General features: G+C 43.9%; 1 protein-coding gene across 1 annotated transcript; it reads left to right on the forward strand.

The window, feature by feature from the left end:
* The first annotated feature begins 252 nt into the window (after window positions 1–252).
* LOC126418734 (protein NipSnap) lies at window positions 253–20,090 on the forward strand. Its single transcript, XM_050085648.1, has 5 exons — window positions 253–418; window positions 601–783; window positions 864–1,026; window positions 1,105–1,372; window positions 19,515–20,090. The coding sequence occupies exons 1-5, from the start codon at window positions 345–347 to the stop codon at window positions 19,661–19,663; spliced, it is 837 nt and encodes a 278-aa protein (XP_049941605.1). The 5' UTR covers window positions 253–344; the 3' UTR covers window positions 19,664–20,090.
* Window positions 20,091–25,496: the final 5,406 nt, after the last annotated feature.

Raw genomic sequence — 25,496 nt, forward strand, 5'->3', positions numbered from 1 at the left:
CCTCTTGCATACGATTTAATTCTTGAGAATTAATTTTAAATCATCCTTCAAATTATACTTACGAGTAATGATTTATACGTGTTCGGTTTTGTACTTTATGATTGAAGTATTTATAAAAGTCAGAGCATAACAGCGGAGGTACTCATACGAGTTCTCTTTTTTTTTCTTTTTGTACAATTGGAACTAACAGAATCAAATTTAATTTCTCGGAACGATGTTTCCTTTGCAGCCCTAAATCAGATAACGACATTTTAAATCCTGTGCGCCACATCAGTTCTGCGTGACAAAGTTATTGGTACTTCAGCCACTCAAATTTTGCTTGTGGGTACTTAGACTGAGCAATCATGGCCGCGGCGTTAGCCAAAGTGAGAAGTTTATCCTCTCTTAAAGGGACGCAAATAACGCCGCTTACATCAAGGTAACACAGCTAAATTGCGCCAAGTGAGCGTGCTCACAGAATTTTATATACAATACAGAGCACATCTGTGTCCAGTTCAATTGTTACTTGTTTGTAAATATAATCTCGCAGACCTCCGTACAGGAACAAGGTCAAAGGTATTTGAGTCTTCGGCTACTGCTGATAATTGTCTGAATTGACAGGCTTATATCAACGAGCGGAACACATCAGGACAGCAATGAAAGTTGGTTCAGCAAATTACTGGTACGAAAAATCGAACCAACAAAAGAATCTCATTCGAGGTTATTGTCAGATAAGGAAGTTATTTATGAACTCCAGACGCATAACATGAGGCCAGATTCCGTTGACAGCTATCTAAAAAACTAGTAAGTATAGGGCCTATAATTTCATGCACACAATACGTTTAATTTGACAAACATGTATGATCATTAAATATTTATTTCAGCAAGGAAAATGTTGATTTAATACAGTCAAGAAATTTGTCCTGTGAATTAGTAGGCAGTTGGACAGTTACTGTAGGTGATTTGGATCAAGCTTTACATCTTTGGCGATACACTGGTGGATTTACAAGTATAGACAAAGCCAGGAAAGAACTGTTACAAGATCCGGTATGTATGATATTATTAGTGTTTGTGTACCTTTAAAAGTCAGTTTCCAGTGTAACATTACTAACTTTGTTATTTCAGGAATTTGTGCGGCTGCAGAAGGAAAGAGGGAAGATGCTACGATCACGGCACTTGCAATACGTCCTGGCATTTAGTTACTGGCCACCAGTCCGTCCACGAAATGGGCCAAATCTTTATGAGATTAGAAGTTACAGACTGAAGCCAGGTACCATGATTGAGTGGGGAAACAACTGGGCCAGAGCAATAAATTATCGCAGGAACAATGATGAGCCCTTTGCAGGCTTTTTCTCACAGATTGGAAGACTGTACAATGTACATCATTTTTGGTGTATGTATTCATTTGCTACATATGTATACATAGTATGCTACATTTATTTATTTGTCCTTGTGCCATTTGGCACATTATAGGGCATGAAAGGTACATTATGGGAATTATATAAACATAAAACATTAACAAAGTAGGATAGGACTTGTTGAAGACATGACAGAAAGTTTAAAGACACGACAGAAAGTGGAAGACGCCCTTATCAAAGAAACCATTCCAGAATTCACCTTAGCAGCTAGGGGAAACTATGAACACTGAAGTCAGGCTGACTGGTTGGCGTATAGACTATGCTTAAGAGTTAGTTCATGATCGGTATTGCATTCTCTATTTACTTTGATAAATATGTACCTTCATCTTTAAGTACTGAGTTTTGTATACAGCACATTACTACTTGTCATGCATATTTACAAAGAACACTGCTGTTTGCAATGTAGCTAAGATAAATTTTCAATCCCTCAACCTAGATATGCAGATATTTTTAATTTTCTTTTGAAGTGATAGAGATTCCCTATTTACTGTTTAGTTGAATGGCAGCTTGTTGAATAAGAGTACATTACTCTTCTAAACAGGCAAAGTTGTTGTTGAGCCTCGTATTGTGACTGTATATCACAATTCAGTTTAAACTGATTTCTATCATGAGGGAAAAAAATAAGCAGTGAGTTTAAGAATTCAAAGGTAAGAAGACGTATGCAAGATGTGTAGGCATCTACTTTATGCACTAATCTACTATCGCTTCCGATCAACACACGCGCGCACACACACACACACACTCACTATTCACTTTAGGTACACTGCCCTAGAACATAATTCCATAAAACAGGGAGCGAAAATTGCAGAATAAGCCAGTACTTTCGTCTTTAGGACAACACAGTTAAAAAGAAGCTTCTAAGTGCATAACACACTGTACTGAGCTTCTTGATTAAGTTGTCTGTGCTTTGACTCCATTTTTACTTGTCCAACTGGATCCCAAGGAATTTTATGCAGTGTTTTTCATTTAGTCAATGACATTAACATCTGCTTTGATGCAAAGAGCTAATTATTGTTGGTTTGAAATTGCTAAATATGTCTGTGTGAGATTGTTTCACTGTTAGGTGTGAACCACCTGTAGATTTCTTTGGCTGCCATTTGAGTCTTGATTAGTATGATTTTGTCATCAGCAAATACAATTTTTAAACTGACATTACATGCTCCGAGGATCATTTTACATATTGGATCATAATGATGTGTGCGGGGGGGGGGGGGGGGGGGGGAGGAGGAGGAGGAGGAGGGGGAGGAGGAGGAGATATAAAAATGTGAGTTAGTAATTCCTACTTGCCACCTTTTACACTTTAGCCATAGAAATTCTTCAGCGAAATAGGAGTTGTCAAGGAGAAACTATGTCAGTTTGTTTTCAATTTTTTTTTTTGCTGTCTGTCAGACTTTTGTATCACTTGGTAAATGATCGATAACTTTTGTTTCAGCGTTGTGCACTCCTTTTTGAGCTAAAGACAACCTTAGTTTGGAGTAACAAATGTAATTTTTCCTTCTGGTATTGTAATTATGTACATCATTGTTCCTTTTGAACTGTAGTGCATTATTTACAACAAATTTCATGAGGGATTAAATATACTGCGAAGCAGTAGTCAGAATGCCCCATTCCTTAAATAAATGTCTACAAAATTATTGCAGGTGAGCAGTATATATTATTCTTACAGCACATTTTTGCACAGTGCAATGAAGACTTACTTTCTTAAAATGGTTTTCCCCTGAACATTGTTCCGTATGAAATTATTGAATGAAAATATGCAAAATATGTCAACTCATGGTTTCTCCCTACTCCCCTACTCCCCCCCCCCCCCCCCCAGATTTGCAATGATTCTGACTGCAAATATGGTTTAAGTAAGTTTTCTTAGGAGTTTCAAATTTTTCTCATCAATATGGACACCTAAGAATTTTGAAGTTCCCACCCTATTTATTATTTCCTCACCTTGTGTCACACTTATAATTGGTTAAGTACTCCTAGACATGCAGAAATGAATATGTTTCATCATCAGGATTTCCTTCCAGCGAGCTGGATAGGAACATTGTGAACAATATACTTCCATTGGTTTCTGTCCTGGTATAGCTTTCTCCTCTCCACTATGTCCCATATTACTTCTCTCCTCTTGATCTTCCTTAACCTGATCTGTCCATCTCTTTCTAGGCCACTTAATTGGTCTTCTTCCTGGTACCTCCATCTCCAGGTACTGGCATGGATTTCGAATCGGGTGCATTCGCTTCACATGACCAAATCACTTCAATCTCAAAGCACGTGTTCTCTCCTCTGTAGTCAATGTCACCTGCAGGTCTCTCCGTATATAATTATCTCTGACTCTCCTAGTTTTTTGTAGAGTTTACCTAAGGAACTGCATTTTACATGCTTGTATTTGACTCTTATTTATGACATCGGCCTCTAGACCAGGGGTCTCCAAGCTACGGCCGGCGGGCCGAATCTGGCCCGCGAGGGCCAGCAAACTGGCCCGCCTTAGCTGGCCGGCCATCCCCGGTATCCGGCCCGCCAAATATTTGAGGTGGTACCCATACTGCCAACAATTGAGTTTCTAGGCCTATCGGGACCAATACACTGTGACATTGTCGGACATAATCACGCAACAGAACTATCAAATATATGCTCTGTCTCTGCTACTCGCTACAAGACTACATAACTAAACTTATTGTTGTGCCGCTTGAAATAACAATGCGTTGACATTCTCTACCTCTTCGTCTTGCAGTAATAGTGTTGCTAACAATGATTTTGAGATTTCGTTAACTTTGCAGGACGCTTTTGTGAAGAATGTGTAGTGACATACTTTTTTGTCGGTGAAATTCGCCAAAATAAAATATGCTAGAATTTCGGTCATGTACGTCCACCAATCAAAATTGTGTAATTAAATAAAAATCGTAGTTCGTTTCAGTGTTAGCTATTCCCAGAACCTTAGATTTTTGCGATTTCATCTTTCCTTCAGCCTTACATTACGGTGATCATGGAGTGCTAGGGTGCTTTAATCTCACTAGGTAGATCATGGCCCTTTTGACTTTGTGGAGGAGTCAGTGTGGCCCGCAGACTGAGAAGTTTGGAGACCCCTGCTCTAGACTATACATCATGATTGGCAGGAGATAAGTTTTGTACATGGTCTGTTTGGCTCTTTGAGGGACTTCCTTGTCCCAGATTAGATTTCATACTTGGTGGAAGAAGCTAGATCCTTTTGTTATTCTGTTTAAGACTTCTAGTTTGGAACTTCCATCGCGTGGTATGATGCTACGCAGATAATTGAAGTTTTTCACACATTCAGCCTTCTCAGGATGCAACAGGGTGTGGGTGTCCTGCTCATCTTCATTGCCACTGTCTTGTTCCTACTCACAGTTAACTTGAATTTTTTAATTTTTGTGTTCCAGTAATCTAGTCTCCTCCGAACATCCATTTCTGTCTCTCCCCAAATGGCAATGTCATCAGCAAAAACAAAATCTTTGATATCTTCATTTTCTTCTTCCTTGATTTCTTTAATGATTGTGTCCATAAGTGTAATGAAGAGTAAAGGGGAGAGTGAACTGCCATGCTGAACACCTCTGTCTTAAACCATTTTGTTCTTCCACCTCCTACTTGTACACTGCTCTCACAACCATTGTACAGCATCTGGACTTTTTTAATTAATGAATCAGGAACATTGTTTTCTCAAGCATTCCCATATTTTATCCCTTGGTACACTGTCATATGCTTTTTTCTAAATCCACGAATACTACTATAAAGTCCTTTCCTTTTTCCCAATATTTCTTCATTAACTGACGGAGGGAGAAAATGAGATCTATTGTTCCCCTATTACTTCTGAACCCATGCTGTTGTTCCTCTAATTGGTGTTCTGGAATTTTCCGCAATCTTTTTTCTATGACCTCCATTATCTTAAGGCAGTGTGATAACAGTGAGATTCCTCGGTAGTTGGTGCATTTCTTTCTACGACCTTTCTTGAACAATGGTATTATAATTCCTTTTTTCCGTTCATCCAGCACTTTGTTTTCTTTCCATACCACCCCCAGCACACGATGTAACCATTGTATTCCATGGATTCCTGCAGCTTTAACCATGTCCACTGCCAACTCGTCTATTCCAGCTGCCTTCCCACTTTTAATCTGTTCCAGGGAAATCTCTGTTTCTATCAAAGAGATTGGATCCTGCTCTTCCTCTGATTCAATGACTTTGGTGTCACTTTCTTGTGCACCTTCCCCATTCAGTAATATTTCAAAATAATTCTTAATCTCTTCTCTGATACCTTCCATCTCCCTGATAATATCCCCATCCTCTGTTTCAATCACTTTTATGTCTTCTCTATCAGATCTTCTACTTTTCAATAACCCATATAGCAGTTTTTGGTTCCCTTTGCTATCCTGCTCTAGTTTCTGGGTGAATACTTCCCAAATCTCCTACTTTTCTTCTTTCGCGATTCACTTTGCTTGGAGTTTCTTTTGTGGTATTCCTTCTCCAGTGTTGTCACCTTGTCTTCATCTTTTGGTACGAGCCCCTGGTTCTGATTTCTTTTTTTCAAACTCCATGTCTTCCTTTTCCATATTACATTTTTTAATTGCATCTTTTACTCTATCATTCCACCAACTGGTTTCTTTGTTTTTCACTTTACCGTTTGTTTTGCCGCATATGTGCACGGCACTGAATATGTTGTCATTTTAAAATTTAGGATGAGACCATTCGCAGACAAACAGTTAATAATACTTTTAAGAACTTTCTTTACCATTTCTTCTGATTCTGTATGCATGCTTAGATTGATTACATCATTGTCATTTGCAAAAAGAACTAATTCTGTTTATTGTATATTAGACTGAAGATTGTTTACTTATATGTGGAACAATGGTGGACCTAAGAATAGCCTTGGGGAACCCTATACATGATTTCTTCCAGTCTGAATTATGTACCCATACTACAGTACCTTGGTTGAATTACCAAGCACAGCTTTCTACATTCTTTTGCATGTATATGGCATTATACTTTGGCTAACTATACCATCAATTCCATAAAACTTCAATTTATTGGGAAGAATATTTTTATTCACAAAGTCAGATGCCTTACATAAGTAACATAAATAAAATACCAACCAGTACTATTTTATTTTTAATGCATGTAAAATCTGGTGGTTGAATATGAAAATGGCAGTCTCATTAGACAATTCCTTCTGAAACCCGAACTGTGTTTTTCTGAGGATATTACTGTTGCTAATATGAGCCACTGTTCTAGAATATGTCACCTTCACAAATATTTTGGAAAATGACAGCAGTGAAAGAGGATGCTAGTTATTGACATCTCTATCACCTTTCTCAGAGGGTTTTCACAATGGCGTACTTCAGTCTCTCTGTAAAAATGGTTTGAGTTAGTGATGCATTACATATTTCAGCTAAGACTTCTCTTATTATATGGGAACAATCTGTAGTACTCTATTGCAAACACCATCAAAAGATAACCCTTTATTTTCTTAATTTCAGGAGGAGAGGTTGTTGGTACCTTCATATGATTAAATTTTAGGTTCACCCCCCCACCCTTCCCCCAACATACTGCTGGGATTTTTATCTTGAACTGTTTGTCCCTATGCTTTCTACTATATTTAAGAAATGATTTTTAGTACATTTGACACTTGTGACTCATCATATATAGCCCTTCCCTTCAGTTCATTGGTGGTGATATGTTATTCCATGGCTTGTTATCCTGTCACATACACCACACTATACATTACCCCCTGCGGGTTCGGTGGTAAGAATAGGCCCGCGATATTCCAGCGTGTCGTAAGAGGTGACTAAAAGGAGTCTCAAACGTTTCGGCCCTTATGTGATGGTCCCCTCTTGGGTTTGACCACCATATTTCAAAATTATTCCGAAGAGCGAGCCAATTGGGGAAGGGCGCCTTACTTGGTGCATTGTGTCCATCGTGCATTGAGACCTTTAGCCAGCTTATTTGTCTTTGCACCCGCTCACTCTCCATCTCTTGGGCGAGGATACAGTCCTGGGTGTGATTTCCGCCACGCACTCAGCAGTGTCTCTTTCTGCGCTGACGACGACCATGGACCACTTGCCACCTAATATCCAGCACGGTAGCCAGTCCGTTGTGGTGGGGCCGCCATGTAACTTGTTGGTTGTAGCCCATGGATCACATGGATCGTTCTACTGATGCTTGCACCATTGACTCCCCACATATGCCAAGGAGTATGCCTATCTCCCTGGGGCATTGGGATTCCTAGCAAAGGCCATACTGCCAGGTGGCCCTTGCTGTGGCGCCGGTGGGGAGGGTCTTTGGTCATAGTAGGTGGCATCAGGATGGATGACACGCAATGAAGCATGGCACATCTTCTCTTGCTGGTGGCCAATCACCAGCAGTCTCTAAGCATTCAAGGGCTCACTTTAATGCAAACGTGTATGACCCCAAATCGTTCTCCTTCCTGGCCACACCATGGGAGGAACGAAAGGCTATGTATGACAGCGAGATGTATTTGCCCTGATATCTAGTCTGTATGAGAGGTGATGGGGAATCCTTTGTGTCCATGAAGCCTCAGTTCTTCGTAGAGCATTTAGAGGACAAGTTTGGGAAGGTGGAGGGCTTGCCAAAATGCAGTCCGGGTCAGTCTTGATAAAAACAGCATCCTCTGCCCAGTCACGGGCATTACTCACTTGTAAGAAGCTGGGGGATGTTTCTGTTACTATCACGCCTCACAAAGCTTAAATATGGTCCAGGGCATTATCTTCCACAGGGATCTTTTACAGTCCAATGGCGAGCTGCACGTCAACTTAGTGACGAGGTGTCCATTTCATCCATCGCGTCCACCGGGGTCCGAGGGGTCATCAGGTTGCCACCGGTGCCTTCATCTTGGCTTTCGAGGGTGACAAATTACCCGAGAAGGTGAAGATTATGGTCTACCACTGTGATGTCAAGCCATATATACCTCCCCAGATGCGGTGCTTCAAGTGTTGGAAGTTTGGCCATATGTCTTCCCACTGTGCTTCCAGCCTCATATGTTGCGATTGTGGTCGTCCATCCCATCCCGATACTCTGTGCGCCTCACCTCCCATCTGTGTCAACTGCAGAGAGCACCATCCCCCTTGCTCGCCGGACTGTAAGATTCTACAGAAGGAACGAAAAATAATGGAATACAAGACCCTGGACTGACTGACCTACACTGAAGCTAAACGGAAATTTGAATGGCTTCATTCCGTGTGCATGACGTCATCTTATGCCGCCACTGTCACTTCTGTTACAGCTCCATCTGTTGCACCACATACAGTCAGCTCTCAGAGCCAAAGGACCACACCTTCCCCCTTGATGGTGGGGGGCACTTCCCTCCCTGTTGCTCCTGCACCACCTACCTTGGGAGCAGCATCCCCCCAACCATCGGAGACACCAGTCCCCACTTCTAAGCTGGAGAAGCGTAAGTCTTCCTCAGCTTCTCTCGCTAGGAAGGGTCGCTCCCTTCCCAGGTTCCTACCAGCGGCAAACCAGACACCCGCTGAAGAAGCCCCAGGTAGCTGGTTGTGGGGGGGTCGCGGTCCTCTTCAATCAAAGAAACCCTCCCAGCAAGGGCAACCAAAGGAACAGCGTGAGAAATTGAAATCAAAGACCCCTAAGGCTAAGGAAATTGCGATGGCACCCTCTGCACCACTACCTACAAGCTCTGCGTCTGAGGATGCGGTGGAGATTCTGGCGTCCGCTGAGGACCTAGATCTTGCCGGTCCCTCAGACATGATGCATGTCGCTCTCGTTGGTACTCAGTCAGTGGCAGCAGGTGACCTAGCGATGTAATCTGCCTCCTCAGTCCCTTCACGCCTTTCTTGGCCATGGACAATGTCATCCTCCAGTGGAACTGCATCGGTTTTTTCCACCATCTTGCTGATCTCCGACAACTTCTCAGACTTCACCGTTTCCTCAGCCGTGCTCTTCAGGAAACTTGGTTTCCGGCAATGCGAACCCCCCACCCTCCGTGGTTATCGGGGATGTTATAAGAACCGGGCAGCTTATGAGAGAGTATCTGGTGGCATCTGCATCTACGTCCTTCACACTCTTTACAGCAAGTTTGTCCCTCTACAAACAACTTTAGAGGCTATTGCTGTTCAGGTGTGGACGCCTCAGGCTGTTGCTGTCTGCAGTCTCTATTTTCCACTGGATGGTAATGTCCCGCACCATGTCCTGGCTGCACTGATAGCCCAATTGCCGCCACCTTTTCTGTTCCTGGGCGACTTCAACGCCCATAATCCTCTGTGGGGTGGATCAGTGGCAACAGGCCGAGGCAGCATCATTGAGCAAGCATTGGCACAGCTCGACCTTTCTCTTTTAAATACTGGTGCCGTCACACATTTCAGTGTAGCACGTGGCACTTACTCAGCCATCGACCTTTCACTCTGCAGCCCTAGCCTATTTCCATCTGTCCAATGGAGTGTGTATGACGACTTGTGCGGTAGTGACCACTTTCCGATCTTTCTGTCACTACCACAGCATCACTCTTCTGGGCGCCCCTGCCGATGGGCTATGGATAAGGCTGACTGGGACTTGTTCACCTCCGTTGCCACTATTGAGCCTCTTTCCAATGATGCCATTGATGCGGTGGTTCGCTTGGTCACCACCGGCACCATTACTGCCGCAGAAGCTGCCATTCCCTGTTCTTCTGGGCCCCTGAGCGAAGGGCTGTGCCTTGGTGGTCGCCCGAGATCGCAGAGGTGATTATAGATCACAGGCGGGCACTCCAGCGTCCCAAACGGCATCCCTCATTGGCACACTTCATTGCCTGTGAACAGCTCCGTGTGCGAGCCCACCACCTCATTTGCCAATGCATGTAGGAGTGCTGGGAAAGGTATGTCTCCAACAGTGGCCTCCGTACCTCTCCATCACAGGTTTGGGTCAAGATTAGGCAACTCTATGGCTATCGGACCCCCGTCAGCGTACCTGCGCTTTCACTGAATGGAGCAGTCTGTACTGACTCCGACACAATTGCAAACCACTTAGCGGAGCAGTTTGCTCAGAGTTCCGCTTATGCGAATTAGCCACTGCCCTTCCGCTCCCTGTAAGAGTAGTTGGAGTGTCGGAGCCTTTCATTTCACACGTGCCACCCTGAATCGTACAATGCTCCGTTCAGTGAATGGGAATTCCAAAGTGACCTAGCCACTTGCCCTGATATGGCTCCCGGTCCAGATCGCATCCACTGTCAGATGCTCAAACACCTCTCGGTGGACTGCCAGTGACACCTCCTAGAACTTTTCAACTGTATCTGGGTTGAGGGTGAGTTCCTGTCGCAATGGCGGGAAAGCATCATACTCTCCGTGTTGAAACCTGGCAACAACCCACTGAAGGTGGACAGCTACTGTCCCATTAACCTCACCAACATTCTTTGCAAGTTGCTCGAATGCATGGTGAGCCGGAGGTTGAGTTCGCTACTTGATTCTTGGGGCCTTCTGGCTCCGTGTCAGGGTGGGTTCCATAAGGACCCCCCTGGCACCGATAATCTGGTGTGCCTGGAGTCTCCCATCCGTATGGCCTTTGCCCGCCGTCAGCATTGGTCGCCATCTTTTTTGACATGCGGAAGGCATACAGTACGACATGGGGACATCACATCCTCTCTACGCTGTATGGTTGGGGTCTTCGGGGTCCGCTCCTGATTTTCATATAAAATTTTCTGTCGCTTCGTTCCTTCCGCGTGCTTGTTGCGACCTCCCATAGTTCCTCTCAAGTTTAGGAGAATGGGGTACCGCAAGGATCTGTCTTAAGTGTCTGTCTCTTTTTAATTGCAATTAATGGGCTCGCTGCGGTGGTGGAAATGTCTGTCTCAGCTTCCTTGTGTGCTGACGACTTCTGCCTATACTTTAGCTCCACTGGTATTGCAGCTGCTGAACAGCAGCTGCAGGGCGCTATCTGCAAGGCGCAGTCCTGGGCTGTAGCCTATGGCTTCCAGTTTTCAGCTGCCAAGACCTGCGTTATGCATTTCTGCCGGCAACGCACTGTTCACCCTGATCCACGGCTTTATCTTGACGGCAAACCTCTTGCTGTGGTTTTTGGGATTGGTTTTTGATACCCGGTTGACTTGGTTCCCTCATATTCGGCAGCTTAAACAGACGAGCTGGTGGCATCTTAACGCTCTTTGTTGCTTGAGTCACATCAGCTGGGATGCCGATCGGTCTACCCTTCTATGGGTGTACCAGGCGTTAATTCACTCCTGTCTGGATTGTGGGAGCCTGGCTTACAGTTCGGCATCCCCTTCCGCATTGAAGTTGCGTGACCCCATCCTTCACAGGCGGATCCAACTCACCACTGGAGCTTTCCGGACAAGCCCTTTCAACAGCATACTTGTGGAGGCAGTTGTCCCTCCATTGCGGTTCCGGCGCCAATGATTACTGGCTGCTTATGCTACACACATTTGTAGCTTGTCCAGGCATCCCAGTTATCATCTCCTGTTCCCTCAGTCAGTCGTCCATCTTCTGGAATGGCTGTCCTGGTCAGGGTGTACGATCCCGGTTCGCGTCAGAGCTCTTCTCTCTGGGTTTGAGGTTTTCGCTCTTCCACCTCTTTTCCAGGCCCCTCTGCGTATACCCCCGTGGCGTGTGTCTTTCTTGTCCTGTGTCATCTCTTGGCTCTTGTAGTCTGGTCCCTTCAATCCCACAAACCAACCAACCAACACTACACATTGTACTACATTCCATGTGGCCTTAAGGTTGTTGTCTAAGAATTACTGATTCGCGATATGTGGATGTTCCTTGCTTTTTAATATTCTTTCGTAGTAAATTTGCGTAGTTTTGGTAGTGTTCAACCAGTACAGGATTCCTACTTGTTCTTGCTATAAGATGCATTTCTCTCTTCCGCCGATGTGACATGCCTTCATTTTTTTTTCTCCTCCTCCTCCTCCTCCTCCTCTTTCCTTGTCATGACTCTTCTCCACTGGAACATTTGCGGCCTTAGATCCAACAAAGAGGACTTATGGCTGCTCTTAGAATCGCCCCCCCCCCCCCTCTCCCTTCCAAGAACGGCATGCTGCTCATCCGGGATGACATTCGTAGTCAACATATCTTAACATATCTCCCTGACAGCCCCACTCCAAGCTATTGCAGTCTGCATTTTCCTTCCTCACTTGACCTTTTCCCTTTGTACCATTGGCATTCCTCCATCCTTAGATGTTGCCAGGGCAGACTTCCTCCAGCTTATTGGGCAGTTCCCTCACCTGCGTCTGCTGCTCAGTGACTTTAATGTTCACCATCCCCTTTGTGGTTCTCCCAGAACCTGTCAGATAGGTTCCCTTTTGACTGACCTTCTCAGTCAATTTAACCTCATCTGCATTAAAACACCGGAGCACACATTCCTTTCAAACTCCACGCACTTTTATTCCCATTTGGACCTATCCTTCTGCACTGCCCAGCTTGCTCATCGTCTTGAGTGGTCAGTTCTCTCTGACACCTACTCGAGCAACCATTTCCCATGTGATATCAGTTTGCTCATTCCTACCCTTTTTACATGCACTCCAAAATGGCAGCTTTCTAAAGCGGACTGAAGGCTTTAGTTCCTCCATTCCCTTCGATCTCTGTGTTGCTGTTTGTCAGCAAGCAGTATAAATTTGGCGTCACCGCCAGTCCTCCCTTCATGGGAATAAATTCTGGTAAATTAAACCTTCTGTCGGCCCTCTCGCCATGAGGAGATCATTTTAGCTAGTTTGCGTATTGGGCACTGCATTTTTAGCCATCGCCATTTAAGTGCTGCTCGCCCACCACTTTGTGCTCATTGCTCTCAACCTTTCACGGTTTGACATTTCCTGGCGGACTGCCCTTTTTTTAACCACTTCCATTCCAAATTTTGTTTACTGTTTGTGTTATCGGCTGTTTAAGCAAACAGCGCACAGGCTGTTGAAAGTGTTTTGCTTGTTATCAGTATTAGCAATATGACAAAGGACATTTAATCTTTAGTTCAGGACCTCTGTTTCTCTATGGCATATTTTATGGATCTTTTTCTGAGTACTTGTTTTTAGCTGTCTTTCCTTCCTTCAATTGGGCTTAATGTGTAGTTGCTTTTAAACCCCTTTCTTCTTTATTTTCATGTGTTCTAGGGCTCTGACATAGGCACATATGACCCTCATAATTTTTGCACTCTAAAGCAAGACAAAATAACCTAATCCATATCCAGTGTACTGCCTTCTTGCACACGCTTCACCCAACAATGTGTGGCACTCCCCCCCTCCCTCTCCCCCTCTCTACGCCCCTCTCCCCCTCTCCCCCTCACCCCGCTCTCCCCCCCTCTCCCCCCTCTCCCTCCCCCCCCTCCCTCACCCACTCTCCCCTCTCTCCCCCCGCCACTCCCCCCGCCCCGCCACTCCCCCCGCCCCCGCCACTCCCCCCTGCCCCGCCTCTCCCACCCGCCCCGCCTCTCCCCCCGCCCCCGCCTCTCCCCCCGCCCCGCCTCTCCCCCCGCCCCGCCTCTCCCCCCCGCCCCGCCTCTCCCCCCGCCCCGCCTCTCCCCCCGCCCCGCCTCTCCCCCCGCCCCGCCTCTCCCCCCGCCCGCCTCTCCCCCCCGCCCCGCGCCTCTCCCCCCGCCGCCCGCCTCTCCCCCCGCCCCGCCTCTCCCCCCCGCCGCCTCTCCCCCCCCCGCCGCCTCTCCCCCCCGCCGCCTCTCCCCCCGCCCGCCTCTCCCCCCGCCGCCTCTCCCCCCGCCGCCTCTCCCCCCCGCCGCCTCTCCCCCCGCCGCCTCTCCCCCCCCCCGCCTCCCCCCCCGCCTCTCCCCCCCCGTCCTTCCCCCCCCCGCCTCTCGCCCCCCCGCCTCTCGCCCCCCCCCGCCACCTCCCCCCCCCCCCCCCCCCCCGCCTCTCGCCCCCCCGCCTCTCGCCCCCCCCCTCCCGCCTCTCTCCCCCCCTGCCTCTCTCCCCCCCCCCCCCGCCTCTCTCCCCCCCCGCATCTCTCCCCCCTCCCCCCGCCTCTCTACCCCCCTCCCCCCCCCCGCCTCTCACCCCCCCCCCCCCCCCCGCCTCTCCCCCCCCTCCCCGCCTCTCCCCCCCGCCTCCCCCCCCCCGCCTCTCCCCCCCGCCTCTCCCCCCCGCCTCCCCCCCCCGCCTCTCCCCCCCGCCTCTCCCCCCCCGCGCTCTCCCCCCCGCCTCTCCCCCCCGCCTCTCCCCCCGCCTCTCCCCCCCGCCTCTCCCCCCCCGCCTCTCCCCCCGCCTCTCCCCCCCCGCCTCTCCCCCCCGCCTCTCCCCCCGCCCCCCGCCTCTCCCTCTCTCTCTCTCCCCCCTCCTCTCTCCCCCTCCCCCCTCTCCTCCCCCCTCTCTATCCCCTGCTCTCCTCCTTTCTTGAAGTCTTGCCGGCAGAAATCTTTCTCATATGCGTGTGACCCATATGGAAATTTCTCAGTTGACTATATCTGTGCGATTACTTTGGTGTGTTGATCACACTAGGAGATGACCAGCATTAGCAAACTATCTAGAAGGACTGCGCTGCCAGTCTTTTTGACTGGTGCAGTTTTTCTTCTTTATTTCAGTTTTTACTTCTTAAGTTACATTCAGTACGGTGTGCTGGTCAGTAGTGCATTGTGCTTATCGTACAAATGTGTTATGTTTAAAAATTTCAATAAAAAGTATATTTAATTAAATAGAAAAGACTGAAGTAAAGAATACATTGTAAATACAAAATAAGTTGAAACTAAACTTTCATATGCATATAAATATGTAGTTATGCAATAATATTTTTCATCTGTATGACTTGTACTAACCAAAATATAGAATATAGTATGGAAAAGATAAAGAGAAATGGACACACATGACTAGAAAATAACACTTTTTCCTTGTGTGACATCTTTTCCAAAACTTTTTGCACACATGGACTGAACACTTCCAGCACACGGACCACATATGAATGTCTTGCACTGCACACAGATTTTTTGGTTTTTGTTTGAACTTTTGCATCCTCCTATCTGGTAGGTCTTCTGTACCGGTACCTTACGTATTTCAGTGGTTATAATCAATGTATGAACAGTCCTTTTCTTGATTGTGCATACACAGAGGAGAGTTCTGCTAATGTTGCCGTCTAACTTTTTCTCCTGTTGTTTCTCTGTAAAGCATCCAGGCATTGATTCCAGCAAGGTCTGAGATGATGGAAAATATGTGCATAGGCCATCTGTGGCAGCCAAACTTAACAGTGTACAGATGAGATATCTGGTCCAGAATATCGCCTCCAAATTTAGTGGAATTGTAGAAGCTCATAGTTTCAGGGTGTTTTCTTCTGTGTTTGTTCATCTACTGCAAGTGACTGATGCATTACTGCTCAATACAACAACTTGTTTTTCTTCTTCCCCTGGCTGGAAGTAATTCCTGTGTCACCAGATTTGTATAAAATGGTGTTATACAAAGGTCCAGCAGTAGACTTCACAAATGGGGAACTTCTCTTCAGTTTTTCTTCAGTGTACCCAACATGGTTGTGTTCTCCTACTTCAGCTGCTCTGCAAAATGTTTGGCTATGAGCAAATTGTCACATTTAACATTTCTTCCTTTCAAAGTGTCAGGTTGCACGAGACGGGTAACATCATGCTCTGCAACAGGTATGGTAGGTTAGTGGTTATTTCACTTTGTTTACCCAAGTAAGGAAATCCATTCAACCATATATTTACTACTGGCATCTGCGAAAAGCCAGAGCTTCAAACCAAATTTGTCTCATTTATGACTCGTGTACTGTATGTAGCGGCACTGGCCTTTGCATGGATAGAATTGATATCTATGGTTGTATATGTACCTGTTTTATGGTTCTGGGTACAGATAGCTACAAATGAATTCCAGACTGGGGTAGCCACAGTGAAGCCTGTGGTCTACAGTCTTTCAGCATGAGTATGCTAGTCATCAAATCTTAAAAAATCACATGTCTTCTATGAACTTATTTCTTCTCATAGTGACACAAAAAAATGCTGGCCCCACACTTGAGACCACATAAGTTTCAGGGGGGAAACTCGTTCATCCATACACTCTATGGGCATACATTACAGATATGGCAGCTTCTAATTGGGCAATATAAAATACTCATGTCATCCTGGATAAATTCTTGGACTCTAATTCCTGTTAAGTTTTTTTCTTGTTCTATAGAATATTGTCTATTAATATTCACCATGCACTCAAATAACTACCTGCGACTATAAATTCCGTAGCATTGGCCCAGGAGTTTCTGCAAATACACCGTGACACCCTAAATATATTTCCCTCTGCTGTGAGTAGGAATTTGTAATGCCACTGGAACTGAATGCATAAGCACTGGGTTATTCACATGTCGTTGAACAGGTTCTCGATATTCATGTTCTGACTCTTATGATTCGCCTTGTTCTGTTTCGTGGGGCTAATATAATCTTTGTCATCTTTATCATCCAATTAATCACATTCAAAAACATCTCCTTCAGTACCTTCTTCTGGTAAACTGTTCACATAATTCAGTAATTCTTCATCTGAATGAAAACACTGGCACACCATAATAATGAGGAGTAGCACTAAATTTCTGCAGAGCACAACAGTGTATTGATAGAGAACAGAGGAAAGTACATCCACTCTTCCACTAAATAAGGAAAAATGTAAAAAGAAGGGGGAAGGAGATCACAACGATGAAATAAAATAAGCCCAGCGGATGAAAAATCCTCTTTTTTTTTTTTTTTTTTTTTTTTGTGTGTGTGTGTGTGTGTGTGTGTGTGTGTGTGTGTGTGTGTGTGTGTGTGTGTGTGTGTGTGTGTGTGTACATTTACAGACATGAAATGTCAGAATGACTGGCTGTGGTTCTTTAAGGTAAATATGCTTAAATAATCAGTTTTTGTAATAGACATTCGTCTTCTACAGGAATCATAAACCACCAAGGTACATTAAAAGTTATGAAAAATAAGGCCCATAAATTAAAACATATGCTATTCATTAGATCTTAAACAATGCTCACTGGTCAGATTGACTAGTACGGTCTTTCTAGTGTTAAACTAGCTGGTGCACTAGCATAGTACTGTGAATTAAAATCTGCTGGCTCAAGCCAAAGCTTCGTATTCAGTTGACTGTAGTAGAGTGCCATTCCGCTACAGGATTTGAGAGAGAATTCCCTTCTCGTGAAGAATAATACTTTGAAAAGCATAAAGATTATAGATGTTGGGATTTTGTTACATGTACGAGGTCTGCTCAAAAAATTCTGGAACTTTGCCCACAATATTTTTCAACACTTTACTTTTACTTATTGTGCTTAGTCTCCTTCGATACACTCTCCTCCACAATTGATACACCACTCCCAATGCCGTTTCCACCCTGGAAGCAGTCGTGGCGTGCCTCTTGCTGGATCACATGAAGTGCCATCTTCGAATTTTCTTTTGTCTTGTCTGTTGTAAATCTTCATCCTTTCAATAGGGTTTCCAACTTTGGAGGTTAAAAAAAGTCCACAAAGGCCAGGTCTGGAGAGTATGGAGGATGAGGCAGGCAGCACCATGATTTTGTTTTTTGTGCAATAGTCACGCACCAGTGGGATGAGTGTGTGGGTGCGTTATTGTGATGCAAGAGCCATGAATTGTCTTGCCACATTTCAGTCCGTTTCCTTCTCACATTTTCCCAAAGGCATCACAACACGTCCCAATAGTACCTCTGATTAACAATTTTTCCCTGTGGCATGAATTCAAGACGAACGAATCCTTCAGTGTCAAAGAAAACTATCAGCATGGCTTTGACATTTGACCTGACCTGATGATTTTTTTTTTTGTCTTAGAGAACCTGTCTCGACCCATTGTTAAGACTGAACTGTGATCTCAATATCATATCTGTAGACCCGTGTCTCATCACCAGTTACGATTCTCTTGAGGAACATCCCATTCTCATATGCTCGATGCACTTTGTGGTCTCATCTTATGAGCCACAGGATGAACTTGATGAGAACACGATGCATTCCATGTTGCTTTGTCAGGATTTCGTGATGTGATCCAACTGAAAAGTTACTCTTCTGCAATCTCTTGGACAGTCAGTCTTCGATTGGCACACATAATTTCGTTGACATTCCTGACACGAGCGTCATTGGTAGGTATCTGAACAAGGGTCATCTTTAACTTCTGTCGAGCCATTTTTGATTTATGTGAACCATTCATAACACAGAGTATGGCTTAGGCACTCATCATCATAGGCTTCCTGCATCATGTGGTGTGTGTCTGTAAAAGTTTTTTCGAGTTTAACGCAAAATTTAATGCAGATGTGTTCTTCCTCTAACTCTGCCATCTCAAAATGTGCAAACTGTGCGACACAATGCTCTACTCAATACACCACTGAACAGTAACTAAGACGTACAACAATGAAACTTATGGCAGTTACACATTAAACACAGGTGTGTGCAGGGATGCCAACCTAATTTCACTGCAACACACCATTGGCGGGAATTTATGAGTGTTCCCGAATTTTTTGAACTGACCTCCTATGGCTGGTGGTGCATGTGAACTTGTGTCCCTAGACTGTGCGGGGGGGATAATTTTCATTAAAAATGGTACAGCAATGTAAGTTGTGGGAGTCCACTTTAACTGTGAAACCATTATACAGTAAAAATTCTAAAATTTTGATAATATTTTGCTGTGTTTTGTACCAGTTAAATCATAACAACACAAAATGTGATAGTGTGCAGAGAGAATTTTTGCTCTCATCCTGGCCTTTCATCCCGCTTGCCAGCTATCCCTCTGCCCATCCCACCCAACATGACTGCACTCAAGTCCAGCTGGTACTGTAGCTCGTCAAAGGACTTCCTCCAAAAGCTAGCAGTTTTCGTTCTCTTTTGTACTTACCTGTCAGTGACTCGACAACTTTGATGTTTGTTGAGTGATCTCGTTTACTCCTAAATTACTATGTTGAAACATTAGATGTTGTCCCTGTATCCATTTGAATTTTGCAGCCTCCACTAGCGTACTATTTGAATTGCTTCACGCTGAATATCGTGTGTAGTTGAAGGTGATGAACAGGATGGAATTTATCACATTTTGAATTTTAGTAGTTTTACACAAGCATAGTGAGCAATTGAGACACCGCAACTCGTGATGTAACGAGTTGAAGCTGTACTGTACAGTGTGCTTCTCGCTCGTGGTAGTGGAATTTTGATAAAGTATTATTTACTATTAGTGGTGTAACACTACAGGAATGTTCTTTAATATTTTCAGGCTACAAAGACTTGCAGACACGCAAAGAGACCAGAGAGGCCGCTTGGAGATCACCTGGGTGGGATGAGTGTGTCGCATATACTGTGCCACTCATTCGCGACATGCATACGAGAATTCTGCTGCCTACAGAATTCTCTCCAACAAAGTAATAAATGCTTTTTGGTAGCTGTAGTATGAAATGAGAGTACGGAGTGGGCACATACTTCGAGAAGGAAAGTCGAGTTGCATTTGTAGGAAGTGGCACATGAATTGTTGGTTTTTAGACCGATGCTTCAGTTTTTAAATCTGATAAACAAATGGATCATGTTGTATCCTACCATGTAAATATGTTTTGTAAATGAAATAGTGAAATGTATCCATACCAAAGTGATGTAGTGATCAGTGTTCTCCATGGAATTCTTGACTCTGTTTTAAAATTTCCTGCTTGTTACTTTGTACTTTCTTATCATCTTTTAACTTTTTGAAATGCTTATATTTTAATATCTTTGATTCTTTATGTATAGTCATAAAAGAATGGATTTAACATTTTTATGGCATCATGTATCGTGCTGAAACAGTTACTTTCCTCTTAGATTGTGTGTTTGTACAAATATTGCCATGAAATGTAATAAGAAATTGAAATAGCTCTATAAATAAAAGTTATAGACTAAAAATAACAGAAAATTGCCATGATTTCAGTTATTCATGGAAAAAAATGTGATAATATTTTAATGCTTAACTGATGGATAAGGTGTCTGTTAAGTTATGCAACCAACTTTTTCTTGTGCTTCAAGTAGAGATAATACAGATATTTCAGGTCAGATTAAGACAGTTGTCAGTTATCTGGAGATACAAACATTTTTCAATGCTTCATTGAAACTTCGGATCAGATGTAAACCGTTTGTTAATCTCTTTTCATCTGTTCTCCCCTTTCTTGACAAATGAGAATGTTTTTATAAAAATAATGTAGGAAAAGACAGATTGGTACTTACTATAAAGAAGACACATTAAGTTGCAGATGGGCACAATTAGGACACTTACATAAAGCTTTCGCCCACAGCCTTCGCCTGTAAAAGAGACACACACACACCATTCATATGCACAAGCAAACACATCTCATGCACACACGACTGCCAACTCCAGCACCTTGGGCTGAATGCAACTACGCTGTGGGACGCAAGCAGCAGTCTGGAGAAGGCGGGAAAGGGGAAGGGATAGTAGTGTATGGCTGGGGAGAGAGAGAAACACTGTCTGGTGGAGTGTGCAGGGATTAGAATGCCAACAGGTGCAGTGTCAGGAGATTGTGGCTGGGCTCGGCCTACAGTAACATACTGTCCCAACACCCTACACCCAAGAGTTTCCATCCTATCATGTCCTCCCTATTCTCCTCCCCTACCCTGTTTATTTACCACCCTCTGTCAATGCATCCACCCATGTTTCCCAACTCCTCTTCCCCCCCCCCCCCCCCCCCACACACACACACACACACACACACACACACACACACACACACACACACACACACACACACACACCAGCCTCCCACATGATAGTTGCATTTGAGCCCAAGATGCTGCAGTTGGCATCAGGTGTGCTTGCTTGTGTGTATGAATGGTGTGTCTCTCATACTGATGAAGGCTGTGGCCGAAAGCTGTATGTAAGCATCTTGTAATTGTGCCCGTCTGCAACTTACCCGTGTGCTCTTTACAGTGAGTAGGAATCAGCCTTTTTTCCTACATTGCTGACATTCCTACCTGGAGTTTCCATTGTTCGATTATGTTTTATAAAACATAGGTAACAGTAGCAATCCACCCAACTGAGGAATGAATGCCCGAGTATCACGTTTAGTCTGAAAAAAATCAGCTTTGAATCTTGTATGAGCTCACCCAGTTAGGGGGGACAAAGTCTGTATGAAGTTCATGTTATTTGCTTGACAGACAATTTTTATTTGGCTCTTTGTTTCTGCCTCATGCTCTGCTTTGCATTGTTAGACTTGCTTTGTTGATGCTGCACAGTTTTTGTAATTTTGATTGAGGTAAACTGACATTGCAGTGCTCGTCTTCAGCACATCAGTTCAGAAATCACCGTGTGTGATTTGCTCGTTCATTTCTATATGTCTCCTTTTGAATTTTCCTTTTTGCGAGACCACGTGCCAATTTGAAATTCTGGATTCAAATATTTTAGTGTTAGCATAACTTCTTTTGTCTTCTATTTATTGTGTCAATACTCGTGGGTATTGTGATATATTGTGAAATTTCGAACATTTGCTGTGCCACAGTAAATTCACAGTGATAGTGTCAATTGTTGGCCTAAACTTAAATTCTGTTCTTTTAGAAATATTTGACATTTAAAAAAGTGTTCCCACTCCCACCTCTCCCCTCTCCATCAGTTGCAAGTGTTGTAGACTTTGTAGCAAATCAGCATTTGAGATTTACAGCTACTATCAATGAATATTTCACCATGAATTCCAGTGTATTATCAATCAACATGAACAAACATACATTTTTGAGAAATTCAGAAATAAGATAGTTGTGTGTATAAGCAATTCTGTAACAAATCATTGTTTGTAATTCAGTTACTGTAGCACATGTAGGTGACATATCATCTTACATCTAGTTTTCCTTTTCAGGAGGAGTGTATATAATCTACATTTGTTACAAATTAATGCATTTTTTGTTAGCAACTGTAACTTCCAAAAAGTATTAGGAAACTAGTACCTTTTACCATAGATTTTTCTGTTGCCATAATAGTAATCTCATTTTGTGTACTAATTGACTCAGTTCTTAAAGGAAAAGAGTAGTATTTTTAGCTCAACAGACAACAAGTAAATCGGTTAACAATGCAGCCCCCACTGTGAATGCTGTTTTCAAATACAAAATGAGTTGGTGATATTTGTAAGCAGCTGGAAATCAGCATTGCTGCTGCTGAAAGAGTGGCAGCTACTGTGAATCGGTTTGTTGGGAGAGCTCCTGAGAATCGTGTGCCAGACGTATCAAATGTACCTCAAGTACTGTCTTCTCCTATGGATCCTGTCTCCGTTGCAGGAACCAATGGGACCATCACTACCAGTCCGCTTGACTGTGAGTGGCATGTCAGTGGTAGGGTAAGTGCCCTGTACAGTAGAGATAGGGACTATGGTAATTCAGGTTCTTACACCAATTCTCCTAACCAACAAGTTTGAGGTGCTTGTCTGTAAATGAAGCTGAGCCAGAGGGACTTACTTGAGCGTTTGAGATATTTGCTTATCCTGTGTAAAAAGGAAGGCAAACGGAATTGGATAGGTGTCAGTTATCATTGGTTCAAACAAAGTGACAAGTAAAGGAACCCTTTTTAGGGAAACAGCAGGAAGGACCATCAGGTGCACTCGGTGTGTGTATACATGTGGGCCTCATTCAACATACTTAAGAGGCTATTCCAGCATTCATTGAGGCTAAAGGGTGTAACCAACAGCAGATTGTGGCGCACGTTGAAACAAACGGTGCTTTTCATCTGCGCTCTCAAACCATTCTTGTATCATTCCAGTGACTGGTAGAGAAGGTTGAGAATACCAGCCATGCTCACAGAGTGTTATCTCCAGAATTGATTTTGCCCCCTATTTGTGAGTTAAATGGAAATATTGAATCACAGGTTCTATGATAAGTTAGGCTGGAACTTCTGGGACTTGTGCCATAGGGTTGAAAACTATAGGGTCTCCCTACATGAGTCAGGTGAGCACTGCACATCAGACACACCTACACCGGTAAGTGACTGTGTGCGAAGTGCACACAAGGACTTCTTCACTATGAACCGCCAGTTTGAAATGATCCCAAAAAGCAGTGAAACTCACGATACTAAGTAAAGAATGCTGGTTAAAAACTGAAATTGAAAGCGGTGAGATTTTTGGGGGAAATTAAGGCATACATTGAGAGGATAGGCTAATGGAAAATATCAGTGATATTTTGTCACCATAGACAAGAAACTCAGAATCACTGAAATAGGAATTGAAAATGCTTGCGAGATTTTTTGGGAATGACTGTGTCAGGTGGCCACAAAATTTTAATTGGATCCATCTACCGATCACCAGATCCACCTCCTGATACTCCCAAAATCTTCAGGATAAACACACACAGTCTGCTAGTACGAAGTTCCCAAATAATACTGTAATCATTGTTGTGTCTAGACAAGACAGCCTAGACACAATGAGAGGAAGCCGAAAGGCACGCGCTAAGCCAAAGCAGGGTGCGTGAGGTCTGAAACAGGATACGTAATGAATGCTATAAAGAAAAGTACGTAGCTTCTGGAATACTTAACTTTAATCCATCCTTTTGGTACATCTGGAGATTGTGGCGATACAAGTGAGACTCTTTAGATACATGCAATGTTACTAATGGCGCCTTGCTAGGTCGTAGCCATTGACTTAGCTGAAGGCTATTCTAACTATTGGCTCCGCTAATGAGCAATGCTTCGTCCATGTAGTCGCTAGCAAAGTCGTCCGTACAACTGGGGCGAGTGCTAGTCCGTATCTCGAGACCTGCCTTGTGGTGGCGCTCGGTCTGCGATCACACAGTGGCGACATGCGGGTCCGACATGTACTAATGGACCGCGGCCGATTTAAAACTACCACCTAGCAAGTGTGGTGTCTGGCGGTGACACCACAATCATCACTGGAGGCTATAATCATCCCATAATCAATTGAGAAAATTAGTTTCGTAAGTGAAACATTAAGAGAAGCCAATTGGTAAACTACTTAGATCAGAACCCCACTTGTGATGGAATATATTATCTCTAATGGCAACAAATAGATGTGACCTGTTTGAGGCTGTCCACATCAAAACTGCTATCGGTGACCATGATGCGATCACAGCAACAATGATTATCAAAGTACTAAAGGTAACTAAAGGTATGTTCAGTAAATTAGATAGAAAAGCTGTACTGTCATATCTCAATGAGGAAACAAAATAGATAGGACCACGCAAAGGCACTATGGCTCAAGTTTAAAAGAATAGTTGACCATGCCCTGGATAGATATCTATGCAGTATAATAGTTCATAATGGGAGGAAGCCTCGATGGTACACAGTCACACTAAAGAAACAGTTCACTGCATAATAGGTATAAAATGAAGCATAGGTCTGTCACAAAGGGATGCTGAAAGATTTGTTTAACTATCAATGTAGCAACGCATGAAGCCTTCAGTGACTACCGTAACAGAATATTGGCATATCATCTTTCACAAAAATGTAGTTCCCGTCATACGTAAAGGGTGTTAATGGCACCAGCATGATTTGTGGATGAGACACGAACCGAAATTGAGTGTAGCAAAGCAAAACCAGAAAAGCTAAACTGTTTTCAAATGTTGTGTTACAAAGGAAAACCAAGGAGTATTGCCTCAGTTTCTCGTACTGCTGAAAAGATGAGGGTCGTAGATATTAGTGCCAGTGGCATTGAGAAACGGCTGGAATCATTAAAACTGAACAAATATCCAGAACCCAATGGAATCACTGTCAAATTATATATTTAATCTGCAGCTGTGTTACCACCTACTTTAACTATAATGTATTGAATCCCTCGAACAAAAAAGCATGCCCAGTAGTTGGAAGAAAGCACGGTCTTACCGATCTAAAAGATCGACAAAGCTTCCTGTCCAATATCCTTGACATTGATCTGTTGCAGAATCTAAGAAGGTGTTGTGGACTCAAATATAATGAGGTATCTCGAACCATATGATCTCATGCCAACCATCGTGGATTCTGAAAACTTCACTCATGTGAAACCCAACCCTCACTTTTCTTGCGTGCTTTGGATGAAGTAAGTCAAATAGATGCAGTGTTGTGGTTACCAAAAGGCATTTGACTTAGTGCCATATCTGCACTTTTATCAAAAAGTATGATTATATGGGCTGTCGAGCATAATTTATAACTGGATTGAGGACACTTTGGTAGGGTGCATGAAGTTATCTTGGGTGGAAAGTAATTGACAGATGTAGTAGTAACTTCGAATGTGCCAGAGAAGTGTGTTGTGACACT

The sequence above is a fragment of the Schistocerca serialis genome, chromosome 9, assembly GCF_023864345.2.
Source record: "Schistocerca serialis cubense isolate TAMUIC-IGC-003099 chromosome 9, iqSchSeri2.2, whole genome shotgun sequence".
Taxonomy (NCBI): domain Eukaryota; kingdom Metazoa; phylum Arthropoda; class Insecta; order Orthoptera; family Acrididae; genus Schistocerca; species Schistocerca serialis.